General features: G+C 25.6%; 2 protein-coding genes across 2 annotated transcripts; one reads left to right on the top strand and one right to left on the bottom strand.

Annotated features, from left to right (window-relative positions):
- Window positions 1-9,778: 9,778 nt before the first annotated feature.
- On the bottom strand, window positions 9,779-10,440 carry OCT59_012480 (uncharacterized protein; the record flags this gene model as incomplete). The annotated part of the gene is made up of 3 exons (XM_025328176.2): window positions 9,779-9,919; window positions 9,990-10,339; window positions 10,404-10,440. 3 exons carry the CDS (start codon window positions 10,438-10,440, stop codon window positions 9,779-9,781), a joined length of 528 nt encoding a protein of 175 aa, XP_025167756.2.
- Window positions 10,441-10,616: 176 nt separating this feature from the next.
- Window positions 10,617-12,341, top strand: OCT59_012479 (uncharacterized protein; the record flags this gene model as incomplete). The annotated part of the gene is made up of 2 exons (XM_066134500.1): window positions 10,617-10,629; window positions 11,386-12,341. The coding sequence occupies 2 exons, from the start codon at window positions 10,617-10,619 to the stop codon at window positions 12,339-12,341; spliced, it is 969 nt and encodes a 322-aa protein (XP_065989761.1).
- Between the last annotated feature and the right edge of the window lie 2,276 nt (window positions 12,342-14,617).

Raw genomic sequence — 14,617 nt, 5'->3', positions numbered from 1 at the left:
CCTTTTTCTTTCTTTTACATAAACTTTTTTATGTTTGTTCTGGCACCTTTACTTCAAATATTTCCTGTTAACAAAAGCTTATCATTATATTTTTAAGAAAAATTAATACGTAATATACTGAAAAAGTATGGTAGATCATGGTGTAGAGGCTGACTTTATCCAATGATATTATTAATTTTGAGGCGCAGTATTATATTTAATTTGGCCGTACAAAATTTTTTGTTTTTAATTTGCTGCGATCCGGAAAATATTAAATTTTTTTTTTTTTTTGACCGCAGATTGCACCAAATTGTTTTTGATCATACATTTAGTTATAGGAAAGTCTTATTTATTATTATCATTAAAAAATTAATACAAATTCGTCCAAGTTCGGAGAACACGTGGCCAAAAATTCACAGCTCTTGGGCCGCATTAGATAATTTGACCAGAATTATGGGTTGATAATTTTAATCGATTAACCTTAATCGATTCCAAATTCTAGTCCGGAATTGACCTTAAGCTACCACTTTAACGACCTTTTGAGGTCCGAAGTAACCTTAATCCATTGGTGAACCATCAGGGGTTATAATTTACAGGGGTATTTAACTTAGTTGGAAATGTGTAACCAATGTGATTACGCCCTACCATCATTCCATCAACGCGAAACTGTATTATAGAATTTAGTAGAACAAATTTATATTAGAAATTTTGTTACTATGCGTTTTTGAGGTTATTAGATCAGTAAATTCAGTTTGGAAAAGGAGATTTTTAATTTTATTGATTCTTTATTTTATTTATTAGTTTTAGTATATATTTTTATTTTTCATAACTAAGAAATTCTTTCTTTCTTGAATTTTTCATTTTACTTTCGTTTTTTGAACTTGGGAAATATGTATTTTATTTACTAATAATAAAATTTTTTCTGCACACATACCGGTGACAATGATTTAAACATATCATGTACGTAAAGGTGCGGGTAAGTCCCTACAATGGATACATATCCGATTTGTGATTTATAATTAAAAGAATTTTACTATAAATGATGGAGACAACCAAAAAAAATCACAATAAAGAATGAACAATAAAAAAAAAATAATAGCAAAAAACTGAACTAAACCAAAATAGATAATTAATTAAACAAAATTATTATTTTTTTTTTTTGGTATTTGATTTATTAAACTAAAAAAAAAACCAAAAACAAAAAAAAATGATTAAATCTCTATTTTTGGTATTTGAACTAAAAAACCGAAAATGAAAAAATTGATTAAAAAAAAATATAATTTTTGGTTTGAACCAAAAAAAATAAAAAATAAAAAATAATTGAAAAAAGTTTATTTTTAGTATTGAAATAAAAACTGAAAATAAAATAAATAAAAAAGAATTAAAAAAAATTCTTTTTGGTATTAAACAAAAAAATTGAAAGTAAGAAATAAAAAAATTTTTTTCGGGTTGAAAAAAAAACTGAAAGAATAAAAAAATATTTAAAAAAAAATTTAGCCTATAAGAACCAGTAAGAAAAGGGATTTAAAGAAAAAATAAAAAAAAAAGGCAAATAGGATAGCTTCAGCAATGCGATCTGCTGCGGTTGATTGCATCATCTCAAGAAGATAAGAATGGCCGAAAATGAAATATGATTAGAAAGAAACATTAAACTTTTTTCATTAGCATAATATTCACCTCTTCTGACACATCACGCGTTTTATGTTATACGATTCAAATTATTTATACAGGTGAGGTAATCTAAACATCACTAAATTTTTTTAGTTATTATCAGCCATATTAAGTTAAGTTACACAATTATGTACCCATTTTATTTAAATATTGATATTATTACTCTTAAAAATACATGTAATAAATATCATCACCATAGACAGATTCATAATTTTTTTGCAGATTTTTTTTCTTGATATCTAATTGTACTTTTGTCAATTAAAATAATTTTATTGACTTGAATTGAAGTGTAGATATTAAGTAACTTTAGTATTGAAACCTTGATGCGAATGATGCAAATATTGTACACTACACGAAATATTATGTATGTACAGTAGATTGCATTGCATAATAAATTTGATTTTGGGATTTATATGACCATTTTGAAGTATGTAGATTTATTTATGCTATGTAATAGGAATTTTTCGAATCAGATTTGAATTTCGGTCTTCAAAATCACATGACAGCTAAAAAGATCACATGGCAGGGCTGGTAGCTCTGTGCGACAGAATTTCACATATGAATCTTTTTATAATTTACTATTCTCATCTTGCAATAATTGATATAAAAACGTCATCACAAACGGGACAATTTTAAATTTATTTCCGCATAGTCCGAAGTCATTAGTCATCATGAAGTGTATATAAGAATTTTAATGTCTTTACACCATAGCGACCAAATTTGTTCAGCTAATTTATCGTATAATGAATCATCTGAAAAAAATAAGATTAATTATCATTTTAAAATTTTTGTGGCTTTTTAATATAATAAAATATCATGTATACTTTACATAAATACTACTTTTTTCACGATACATTAGGTAATATTTAAATTCAATCTTTAACTTCTGTGAAGGATATTAAAAAAAAAATGTAAAGTATGCTTATTACAGGTTGGTTTTGAAAACTAGAATATGCGATTTGCCGGGGGACTTCATCCCCCAAATATAACATTATAATTAAAAAATTCTTTGATATAAATAAATTGAATTGTATGTAAAATCACTAAAATAATACTGAATAATAAAATTTTATTATAATTAGACCCTATAAAAAATCATGTTTTTAATAAGGTTTTATATGATTTTTTCTTAAAAATAATATTTCTAATCTATATAGGTATACGGAAAATGCCACAATTCCATATTACAAAATGTATCAACCATAATTTATGCTGAATTTATATTGATTTGATCACAGAAATTACATAATTTAAGCATAGAATTTACATGATTTGGTTAATGAATTTACTTCTTAAATTACAATTATTAATATTAGTTGCATTTATATGAATTTGATTTTAATAATATTTTATTAAATTATTAAATCAAATATAAAAATAAAAAAAATCCTTAGTATCAATGTGATTATAATTAGCCAATGACATAAATTAATTCTTATGATTTAAAATAATGATGTAAGTTGTAATAAGTGTTTTAAAGTTAATACAGCTACAAAAAAATGAAATCTTATAAAAATTAATATTCAAGTAGAATCAACCCACCTGAACAAACTTTCAATCAATAAATGAAGTTGATTTCATTTGTCCAAAGTAGATATATTACGCTCTAAATTAAAAAAAACAGAAAAGAGAGTTAATATCATTAAGAAAAATGCAATTTTCTTTAAGCACTACACCTACATTCATGAAAATTAAATTTCAAGTGGTTTCAACCCACCCGAACAATTTTTAATTAATAAATGAAGTTGATTTCATTTGTCCAAAGTAGAGATATTACGCTCTAAATTAAAAAAAAACAGAAAAGAGAGTTAATATCATCAAGAAAATGAAATTTTCTCTAAGTACTACACCTACATTCATGAAAATTAATATTCAAGTAGAATCAACCCACTTGAACAACTTTCAATTAATAAATAAAGTTGATCTCATTTGTCCAAAGTGGATATATTACGCTCTAAATTAAAAAAACAGAAAAAAGAGTTAATATCATCAAGAAAAATGCAATCTTTTCTAAGCACTACACCTATATTCATGAAAATTAATATTCAAGTAGAATCAACCCACCTGAACAACATTCAATTAATAAATGAAGTCGATTTTATTTGTCCAAAGTGGAGATATTATACTCAAAATTAAAAAAAAACAGAAAAGAGAGTTAATATCATCAAGAAAAATGCAATCTTCTCTAAGCACTACACCTATGTTCGTGAAAATTAATATTCAAGTAGAATCAACCCACCTGAACAACTTTCAATTAATAAATAAAGTTGATTTCATTTGTCCAAAGTAGATATATTACGCTCTAAATTAAAAAAAACAGAAAAGAGAGTTAATATCATTAAGAAAAATGCAATTTTCTTTAAGTACTACACCTACATTCATGAAAATTAAATTTCAAGTGGTTTCAACCCACTTGAACAACTTTCAATTAATAAATAAAGTTGATCTCATTTGTCCAAAGTGGATATATTACGCTCTAAATTAAAAAAACAGAAAAAAGAGTTAATATCATCAAGAAAAATGCAATCTTTTCTAAGCACTACACCTATATTCATGAAAATTAATATTCAAGTAGAATCAACCCACCTGAACAACATTCAATTAATAAATGAAGTCGATTTTATTTGTCCAAAGTGGAGATATTATACTCAAAATTAAAAAAAAACAGAAAAGAGAGTTAATATCATCAAGAAAAATGCAATCTTCTCTAAGCACTACACCTATGTTCGTGAAAATTAATATTCAAGTAGAATCAACCCACTGAACAACTTTCAATTAATAAATAAAGTTGATTTCATTTGTCCAAAATGGAGATATTACGCTCTAAATTAAAAAAAAAACAGAAAAGAGAGTTAATATCATCAAAAAAAATGCAATCTTCTCTAAGTACTACACCTATATTCATGAAAATTAATATTCAAGCAGAATCAACCCACCTGAACAACTTTCAATTAATGAATAAAGTTGATTTCATTTGTCCAAAGTGGAGATATTACGCTCTAAATTAAAAAAAAAAACAGAAAAGAGAGTTAATATCATCAAGAAAAATGCAATCTTCTCTAAGCACTACATCTATGTTCATGAAAATTAATATTCAAGTAGAATCAACCCGCCTGAACAACATTCAATTAATAAATGAAGTTGATTTCATTTGTCCAAAGTGGAGATATTACGCTTTAAATTAAAAAAACAGAAAAGAGAGTTAATATCATCAAGAAAAATGCAATCTTCTCTAAGCACTACATCTACATTCATGAAAATTAATATTCAAGTGCTTTTAACCCGCCTGAACAACATTCAATTAATAAATAAAGTTGATTTCATTTGTCCAAAGTGGAGATTATAGTGTGTTTTGAAAAAGAAGTTTAATTTAAAAAAATTTTATATAAAAAAAAATGTAATATAAAAATTAAGAACTGAGTTGACAAAAATTTGAAATAACATGAATTTTAAATTAATTCTTTCATTAATTATAAATTCAAATAGTTTAAAAATAAAAATAGTAAAAAAAAATATTTTTTATGAAATATCACAGTATTTTTTAAAAGAAATACACTTATAATTTTAATTTGTAATTATGTAATATCCAAATATTTAATTTTACAAATAGAAAAAAATGTAAAAAAAATTTTATGATGTTTTTATAAAAAGAAAAAATTTTAAATTTTTGAAAAAAAATTTCATCTAACACTTTTTTAATTGATTATCACAAGATCTGCATGGTCATCTATACGTTTTTAATTTTTTTAACTTTATTTATTTCTTAGTAATAACAATCAAAAAATTAAATACAACTAGAATTTGGGGGACTTCGTCCCCCAAGCATATCATTTGTTCATATATGCCAATTTTGGAATTAGCACTTTTTGATTCTAAAAAACAAACTTTACCAAATTACTGGTTGCACAAAATAATAATCTATGAATAAAATTGTTAATCATATTTTTTTTAATACACCATTATTAAAATTTAAATAATCAAAATAAAATTCTTGGAACAAAATTGCAAATAACTTAATGTCTATGTAAGATAAATGGATGAATTTATATTCATCCAAAAGAGAAAATTAAGACCTATCTAATGAATCCAAAAACAAATGAATTGATTCACTGGTTGCTGAGCAAATGCATTCAATATATTTTTTTTAAATTTTTATCTTTGATTGTTGATATCACCATGCCTAGTAATGCTAAAATAAAGTACATTCTTACCTTTTAAATGAGTTTAAAATTATTTGATTAATGTCAAGATATTAATGAACTTGTTAATTGCATAAACTGACATAAAGTTATCATTTCTTATTAAAAAAAAAATTTTAGAATCTTATTAACTTAAAAAAAATCAAAAATCTTATATCATAGCTTATATTTTTAATATTTTATATAAAAAAAAGTAGGGAACTGAAGTTAATACAAATAAAAAATAATTTTTTTTTTACTTACTGTTTAAAATAACCACTTTATATATTTATTAATTTTTTTTAACAAAAAAGTGATTGAAAAGTGATTGAAAAAAGAATTGGTTATTATCTTTGTTTTTGAATATAATAAAAAAAATTTTTTTATTTTCTGATAAATTTGGATTATCTGAACATATAACACATATTTAATTTAGGTTTATAAAAGTTAAATGGATAAAATTTTATGAAAAATTTAATTTTGGATTAACTTTACTAACTGAAAGTTTCTTAAAGTTAAATCAGATGACCTTTGATTAAATATGTATTTAATTTTTTGTGAAGTTTAAAAATTGATAAGTATTGAATAAAAAGTAAAATAATTCTACAAAAAATAATATAGCATTGAACAATACAATGAACAATTCTTGAGTGAATAATGTTCAGTAAATGTCAATAATCAGTACATAATATTATTTTGCGTATTGTTTAAAGCTCCTGACCAAATGATTCCAATTTTTATTTTTTTTGATAATGCGTCAAAATAACTCGCCATCTATCGATGCTAAAATTATGATTTTAGCATCATTTGAAAGCTCTCGATAAGAGGATTCTAATGAGCTCTTAATTGTCTTTCTACGATTACTGGATGGTAAGTTATTACGTGAAAACGATTCTGACCAATTAAAAAAGAATTGAAAATTGGAACCGTTCGGAGCTTTTTTATTATTCAATGTTTTCATATGGGCCGATTTGGCTCACTTCAGTTATATCACCTGCGAAAATGATCAATGGTCGATCATTACCAGTTTAACTATTATACATATCACATTTGTCATTATTATTGTTTACCAATCACAACTAAATAAAATTCACGCTGTGGCACAATCACGCGTTTACTGTATCCAACATGTCCTTTAAATGTTACCTTTGCCAAAAAACCTTTTCTTCACGAAAACAACTTTTAACTCATGAAGAACTAAGCATAAAAACAATAAAACTATACCTCATCTCCATTCACTCCACCAGCCCACTTTTGAGCAGCTTGTGTCTTACCAAGATGCGTTTATAGTCTTAATTAAAAAATGTCTTGGTTTCAATAGACATTCTGTAGGATCCAAACGACTCTCAATAAGTGTCTTTTTCTGAGAATGTATTTGTTTATTTATTTCAAAATGAACCTTCTTTTAGGTATAATTCAGCACTGCGAAAATATCGTTGTACATTTAAAGGTGAGGCGGGAGAAGGTAGATTAAAGCAAATTTTAAACTATGAATACTGGAATTGCCGACAAGATCCCAAAACAAAAACAACGGGATATGTACTATTTGTGAATAGTGAGGAAATTTATGAAGTTTCTTTTAGTTGGGCACAGAATGAATTGGTTGAAAACAACCGAATCTTTCAGTGTGGGACAGTTATCTGCACATTTATAACGGATTCAGGAGAGTTTATTAATGGGTAAGGTTCGGAATTTCACATACAAATCTTTTATAATTTTGAAGAATTAATAGTTTGATTTTTTTCTTTATTAGAAATGAAGTAACAAATGAAAATCATACTTCTGCTCACTCTGCAATACCTACTATTACTAAAACAAATAATCAATCGCAATATAGACTTATTTTACCATGCTCCCCCCTTCAAGAATTAAATCAAAAGATATCAATAAATAATTTATAGATATTTTAATAGAATTTTTTTTGGATTTCAACAGAATTCCAGAAATAAATAATTTATAAATTAGTAGTTTTGTGTGTAAAACATAATTTAGATTGTATTTTCACCATTATAAATATTAATGTTTCTACATGTTATTTCATTAGGAATATTATTAATCAAATAAAAGATTTGACGATTTTCAAATACTAGTATATCATAAACAACAGGAAGTTTTTTTTTACCACCTCCCATAGTTGTTCCTCCAAAAAACAATCTAACCTAATAAGTAATAAATGAATAATAAGTTAATGAAAATATTTATGCAAAATTTTATATCATACCTGATCATGATTTTTTTTTTCAACACTACTTGTTGAAAATAATCTAAGCGAAAGTCCTTTTTCTTTTAATCGACGCATAAAATAAGGGACATGCATTGTAAGCATATGCATGTAAGGTGTGACATCATCCTTCCTATAAAGTCCCGGAATTGCTGTTGCAGAATTCATTTGGCCTATAGTAGGTCGACAGAAAGTCCTTACCCAATTTTTTGCATCTTCCTCAAATTTTAAAATTTCTGCTTCAGTGTGAGATGGTTTTCTTAAAACCTCATACAACTGATAAAATTTACGCCACAAATTTTCAATATCCACTCCACATACTCCAGGTATAAATTCACTTACAGGAAAATATTGTAGCATTTTTTTTTTTCTGGTCCCATAAGAGATGTCCAATTCCAAGTACCTCGAGCAGAACTACGATAAAACTCAAAATGAATATTAATGTCATTCATTTTTTTTTCAATTTTTTCTTTAAAATTTCGTTCAAAATCATTTTTCTTAAATAGATCTCTAAATAGACATTCCATCAATATATCAGATATCCGTAATAAGATATGAAGCTCGTCAGGAATATAATTAAGTAAATCAATCACAGGAAACAAAGATGCCCTTTTTTTCCCTAATTAATGTAATTATAATGATTACTTACATATTATTATTTTTTACCAATTAACAATTTAGAAAAAAATTTTAACCTTTAGTATTTCCAGTAGGCATCCAAAAAAGATCCATATTATGCCGGGATTTAGCATCACATTCACAGAATAGACAAAAATATTCAGAATTAGGTGCATTTAGACCTAAAATAATATAGGTAAACTTCCAATCACCAGAAAAATAAAATTCAACAGGCCAGTGAACGCCATCATCATCAATTATTCCATTCTCCTTTAAATCAGCCAACTGTAAGGCAAATATTTTGCCAACTTTATCCAATGTCTCATATTTTTCTTTACCTATGTAAAGACATATACTAAAACAGTAATGAATTTTATTTTATTTTTTATTAAAATTACAATTAAATTAATTTAACAACACAAAAAATATACCTATATTGATGGTTTGGTTTAAGTACGTCATCCTTTTCATTTAATAAACAAAAAGTAACCATTACATGATTTTGTTTTCTCCCAACATTACGACCATCTCCACCAAGTTTTATATGAAGAATATCTCCTGGAATTATTACAGGATTTTCTCTTCCTTTCCAAACAGGTATTAATATTTTAAGTAAAGTTGAAAGTGAACAATAAGCCCCATTTCCTACTTCATTATTATTTACTAAAGTATCACTTGCACGTTCATCAGAATTATTATCACCATTAAATTGATCAATATCTTCTATATTAAAAATTTCCACATGTATCTGAGTATTTATTAATTTATTTATCTTATTTTGGCGATCAGCAACTAAATACTCACGAAAAAGTGATGGCACAACTGCTGCTAAATGCCGGTATCCATCATGACTTAAAAGTGCTTTATCACATACACGTACAATAGCATCAAGTTTTGTTTGAATTGTCATAGAATTCGAATCTTTGAAGTTGATGCAAACTTGATTCTCTTTGCAATCGAATCCAATATGCTGTAAATATAAAATTGGCTCTCCAGATAAATTTGTCAGCTTATGTTTAACAATCAATTCATCAACTGCTTTTTGCACATCCCTTCCGAAACTGTTAAATCTTTTATTTTGCTGTGAACGGGAAGTGATATCTTCAAGTGGTCATTTTCGGTTATTAACTTCTGTTGTAACAGCAGTAACAGGTCGAAACCCAATTTGTAAACGAGCATGATATAGTGGCTCAATATCAAATCCAAATAACCGAAGCCCAGATGATTTAGTTGATGATTTTAAGTTAATTTTCTATTAAATATAATATTAAAATTAATTATATGTTATTAAAATTTATCTAATATAAATATGAGTTAAATACCTGTAAAAATGTATTAACAACAGCTGTTGAGGATTGGGTACTACTAACACTCCACTCTGCATGACCGATCTTCCAATTAATTGTATAGCATACCTTTGAAACTGAAATATATTTAGTTTTGCATATAAGATTTCTTTCAGAAAACTCTGTTTCAACTATATAATCGTCAGGTATTGGATATTGAGACGCGTTGTTTTTAGATTTTTGTGTCAATTTCGGTGTGGAAGGATAGGTTCCCAGAGAAATAATATTGTAATATGAAATATATAATCGTTCATTTGATTGAAAATGTGCTTCAATTTTAGAACTTCTTGGATAATCATGTATGAAAACACGATTAGAAAACGTAGCTATTGATAAAAGGGTGTTATTGAACGTTCCTACATTAAAAAAAATTATTGAAAAAAAAATTACTTTCAGCAATGGGAACGCGTACGGTTGTTCCAGCCATTTTTATTGTTTTAAAGCAAAAAGGTTCGTTAAGTGAGTATAACAAATTTTTAATATACTACTTACCGTTTTCCAAAAAAAATAGTTCTTTCCAAATAAAACCAATTACAGACCAATTCCCGACAGGTTTCAAAGTTGCGAGAAACTAGTTTCGAGATACCAACGATTGGTTTAAATATGAAATCGTCATGTATGTCATTGTGCATAATCTGTTATTATCACTTTTTTCAGGTTATTTTGATCGGCATGTTGATCATAATTCATATTTATCACTAAAAATTAATTAGTGATAAGAGACAAATCGGCCCATATGTGATCATTGAAATGATCAACGCACTAGTATTATTGGTTTAATTTTTTAATATAAAAATTATATTGTAATGGATAAAATAATTAAAACAATATATTATTTTTATTTAATAAATTTTAGTAAAAACTTCATTATTTAATTAAATGTTAATTAAATTTAATTGTTTTTTCATTTTTTAATTTTTTTTAAATTTTTTTTTTATTTATCTCTTTGACGATGATCAAAGAAAAAAGATGATCAACAAAATTTTTTTTTTACAAAAGTTTATTATTTGATAATTAAACTTAACAAGCAATTAGAGTATCACAGAAGTGCCCAATTTATGATTTTATTCTAATGATGTCAAAAGAAGCAATATTTGCATATAGCAATATTTTTTGAAATATTAGCATTAAATAATGTATTACTATTGAAATTGCGAATATGCATATGCATATGCAATATGCAATATTCATATTTATATATATATAAATTTGAACTCTAAAGTTCGCATTGCACACTTCCAAATTTCTGAAAAAATACTTGAAGATCACACAACAAATACCAAATTAAGCGAAAAAGTACATTTATTTGGAAAGTGATCATCAATAACTATCACATTAAAAGTATACTATCACGAAATATTTATTCCGCAAGATACAGTTAAATTAACTGGATTACCATGGAATTCAACTGCTTATGATATACATGAAGCTTTAGAAGTTAACAATCCTAAGTATATTTTTATACCACGTAATCCAAATAATAATAAACCATTGAATTATGCAATAGTTTATTATGAAAATGATGAAGATATAGGTATTGCAGCAGAAAGAAATATTATTTTTTGTAATAGAACGCTTCATTGGGGAACTCCAGGTGAAAAATCATGCCATAGATGTGGTTCCTTTGATCATTTAATTAGTAAGTGTGATATTGAACCATCTGCTAAACCACGTGTAATGAATAGAAAGCAAAAGCTTAAGGAGTTTCGTCAAGAAAATAACAAGAAGTTTAAAAAAGGCAGTTATGCAAATGTAACAAAACAAAATTCATTTGAAAAACGTCAGCAAAGTAATAATTCAAATAATTATTCTAAATATAATAATGGAAATATTAATAGATATTGGAATAAAAATATTTCACGTGATAGAAATAATAACGTTAATGAAAAGTCACTTGATCAAGGAATTTTCACGCAAATTAAACAACTTAATGAGAATTTGAATAAATTAGCTAATGATTTCAAAAAAATCCAACAAGAAAACTATCGTATTAAATCTGAATTTTATAAATATAAAGAAAACAAGTCTACAACAAGTTCAGGAAAAAATATTAAAGTCAATCAAGATAGAAGTACAATCGCCTTACAAAATGAGAATAACAAACGATCAAGAGTTGATAATGAACAACTTGAAGCCTCAGGATCTTCAGATATAGAAAATAGTTTAAATAAACAAAATAACGAAATCAATAGATTCGGTGATGCTTTATCAACTATGAGTAAAAATATCTCAAAAATTATGGAATATTTTACTTCTGACAATAATAATGACGTTAATAATTTTCAAGGGGATAAAATTATTGACAATAATGAATCCCATGAGGATTAAATACCCTTTAAATATTATCTTTAATGATGAACAATAAAAAAACACATTCTTTTAAGAAAAACATTATAATAATCCTTCCCCTGTTAATCAAAAATCACGTTCAAATTTAAATAATCAACAAATTTATCATCCGAAAACACGTCAACGACTCAATTTATCAGATATAATTAAAATAGCTTAAAGGTATAACTGATGTTAAAAAACAATTCTTAATTGATATATTAGGTGAATATAATATAACTATTTTGGGTCTATCAGAAACTAATATATCGAACAAAATGGCAAAACATTCTTTTAATTTTTATAGAAATAATTATGTTACTTATTTTGCAAATGAGGAAACTAATTATAGGGGAAATGGCGTAGGTCTTATTATTAAGAAAAATTATGCACGGCATATAGTCAATTATAATAGCTTCAAAGGAAGAATTATATATGTTAATTTTATTTTTAGTGGAAATAAAAAAATGAGAATCATTAATTATTATGGAAAATCTGGACGAGTTACTTTAGATAATTTTAATCAAGAAGTTAAAATTTATTTTGATAAAATCAAAGAATTGGTTAGAGAAAGTAAAGCACAAAATGCAGAAATTATTCTTCTTGGTGATTTTAATCTTCATTATGAAAAATATCTGGATGATAAAAATAATAATCGTAAAATGAAAAAAGAACATAAACTTTTTGAATGGATTGAAGATGAACAAAATTTTTATGATCCTTTCTATATCATGTTCGATAATTTATCACAACATTCCTTAAATACTTTCTATCCTTTTAATACAAATCAAAATTCTTCTAGAATAGATTACATTTGGGTAACAGAAAATTTATTTTCAGAAATACAAGAATGCAAAATTGTTAATACAACAACAATTAATACTGATCATAGAATGTTAGTGTATTCAATATGGTCAGAAGATTTGATTGGGAATATTGCTAATATCAAATGGAAGGAAGGATTTAAAGAAGTTTATAAGTATGATAAAATGGATGGAGAGCAGTGGGAATTATTTCAGAATGATCTTAATAAATACATTTCAAATTCAGAAATTTTAAAATTTAATTTTAACGATAAAAATAATATTAATCATATATGGGATAAGATCAAAAAAGGTCTTGTTCAAGCTAGTAAAAATTGTATTCCAATAGAAAAAATCAAATTAACTAAAAGTCGAGTCAACCCAATGAAAATATCTAATGCATATAAAGTAATGAAATTTTTAATAAATTTCAGACGTTCAATTAAAGATTCAAGAAAAAGAAATCATGTGATCAGAAATTGGATTACATATAGAAAAAAATTATTGGAAATTGGAAGAGAAAAAAGTGATTATTGTTGGAATAAAATTCCTAAGGATGATAAAAGTGTCAAGGAAATTTTTGAAGAAATAAAAAATTTATATCAAATTTATTTAATCCTATATAATCACGATCTTTTACAATTCAAAGAAGAAAAAATTAAACTAGCAATTGACCAACGCTGTGAAGATTTATTAGAAAATCAAAAACGTATGATTAATAGTGTAATGGAACGTGAAATTAAATCCATTGTATTAGACAGAGTTCTAATTAAAGAAAATAATGAAGATAAATTAATCACTGATAAAGAAAAAATAAAAGATATTGTAAATGATCATTTTCAAAATATTGCAGGATCAACAAACCAACCTAAGATTTTATCAGAATATTGGGCAAAATTTTATTTTCCACAAGATGAAATTAATGATAAAATTTATAAAGATTTGATGGTAGAGCCTACAAATGATGAATTGAATGAAGCTTTAAATAAATTATCTAATAATAAAGCTTCTGGACCTACGGGTATTAGTAATGAAATGTTGAAACACACATCTCCAGAATTTAAAGAAATTATTAGAAAATTAATTATTTTAATTTTTAATAATCAAGAGATACCATTAGAATGGAAATATGCTAATGTTTATCCTATACCAAAACCAAAGCCATGGGGTTGTCAACTAGTTAATACACGCCCAATAACTTTATTGGAAACGGCTAGGAAATTAATGGTATCAATAATGAATGCAAGATTATCAACAATTCTTCAGAAAAACAAAATTCTTAAAGGTTTACAATTTGCTGGATTGCCTTTCAGTTCAACTTTTGAACCATTAAGAATTATTAATGAAATAATTCAAGATGCTAATGAGAATGATAAGGAACTGTGGATTTTATCATTAGACATGTCAAAAGCGTATGATCGTGTTAATATTTTTATGTTAGAAAAAGCAATGCAACGTCTTAAAATACCAAGT

The sequence above is a fragment of the Rhizophagus irregularis genome, chromosome 2, assembly GCF_026210795.1.
Source record: "Rhizophagus irregularis chromosome 2, complete sequence".
NCBI classification, from domain to species: domain Eukaryota; kingdom Fungi; phylum Glomeromycota; class Glomeromycetes; order Glomerales; family Glomeraceae; genus Rhizophagus; species Rhizophagus irregularis.
The sequence above is the reverse complement of the archived record's forward strand: the minus strand, read 5'-3'. Positions and strand labels throughout refer to the sequence as shown.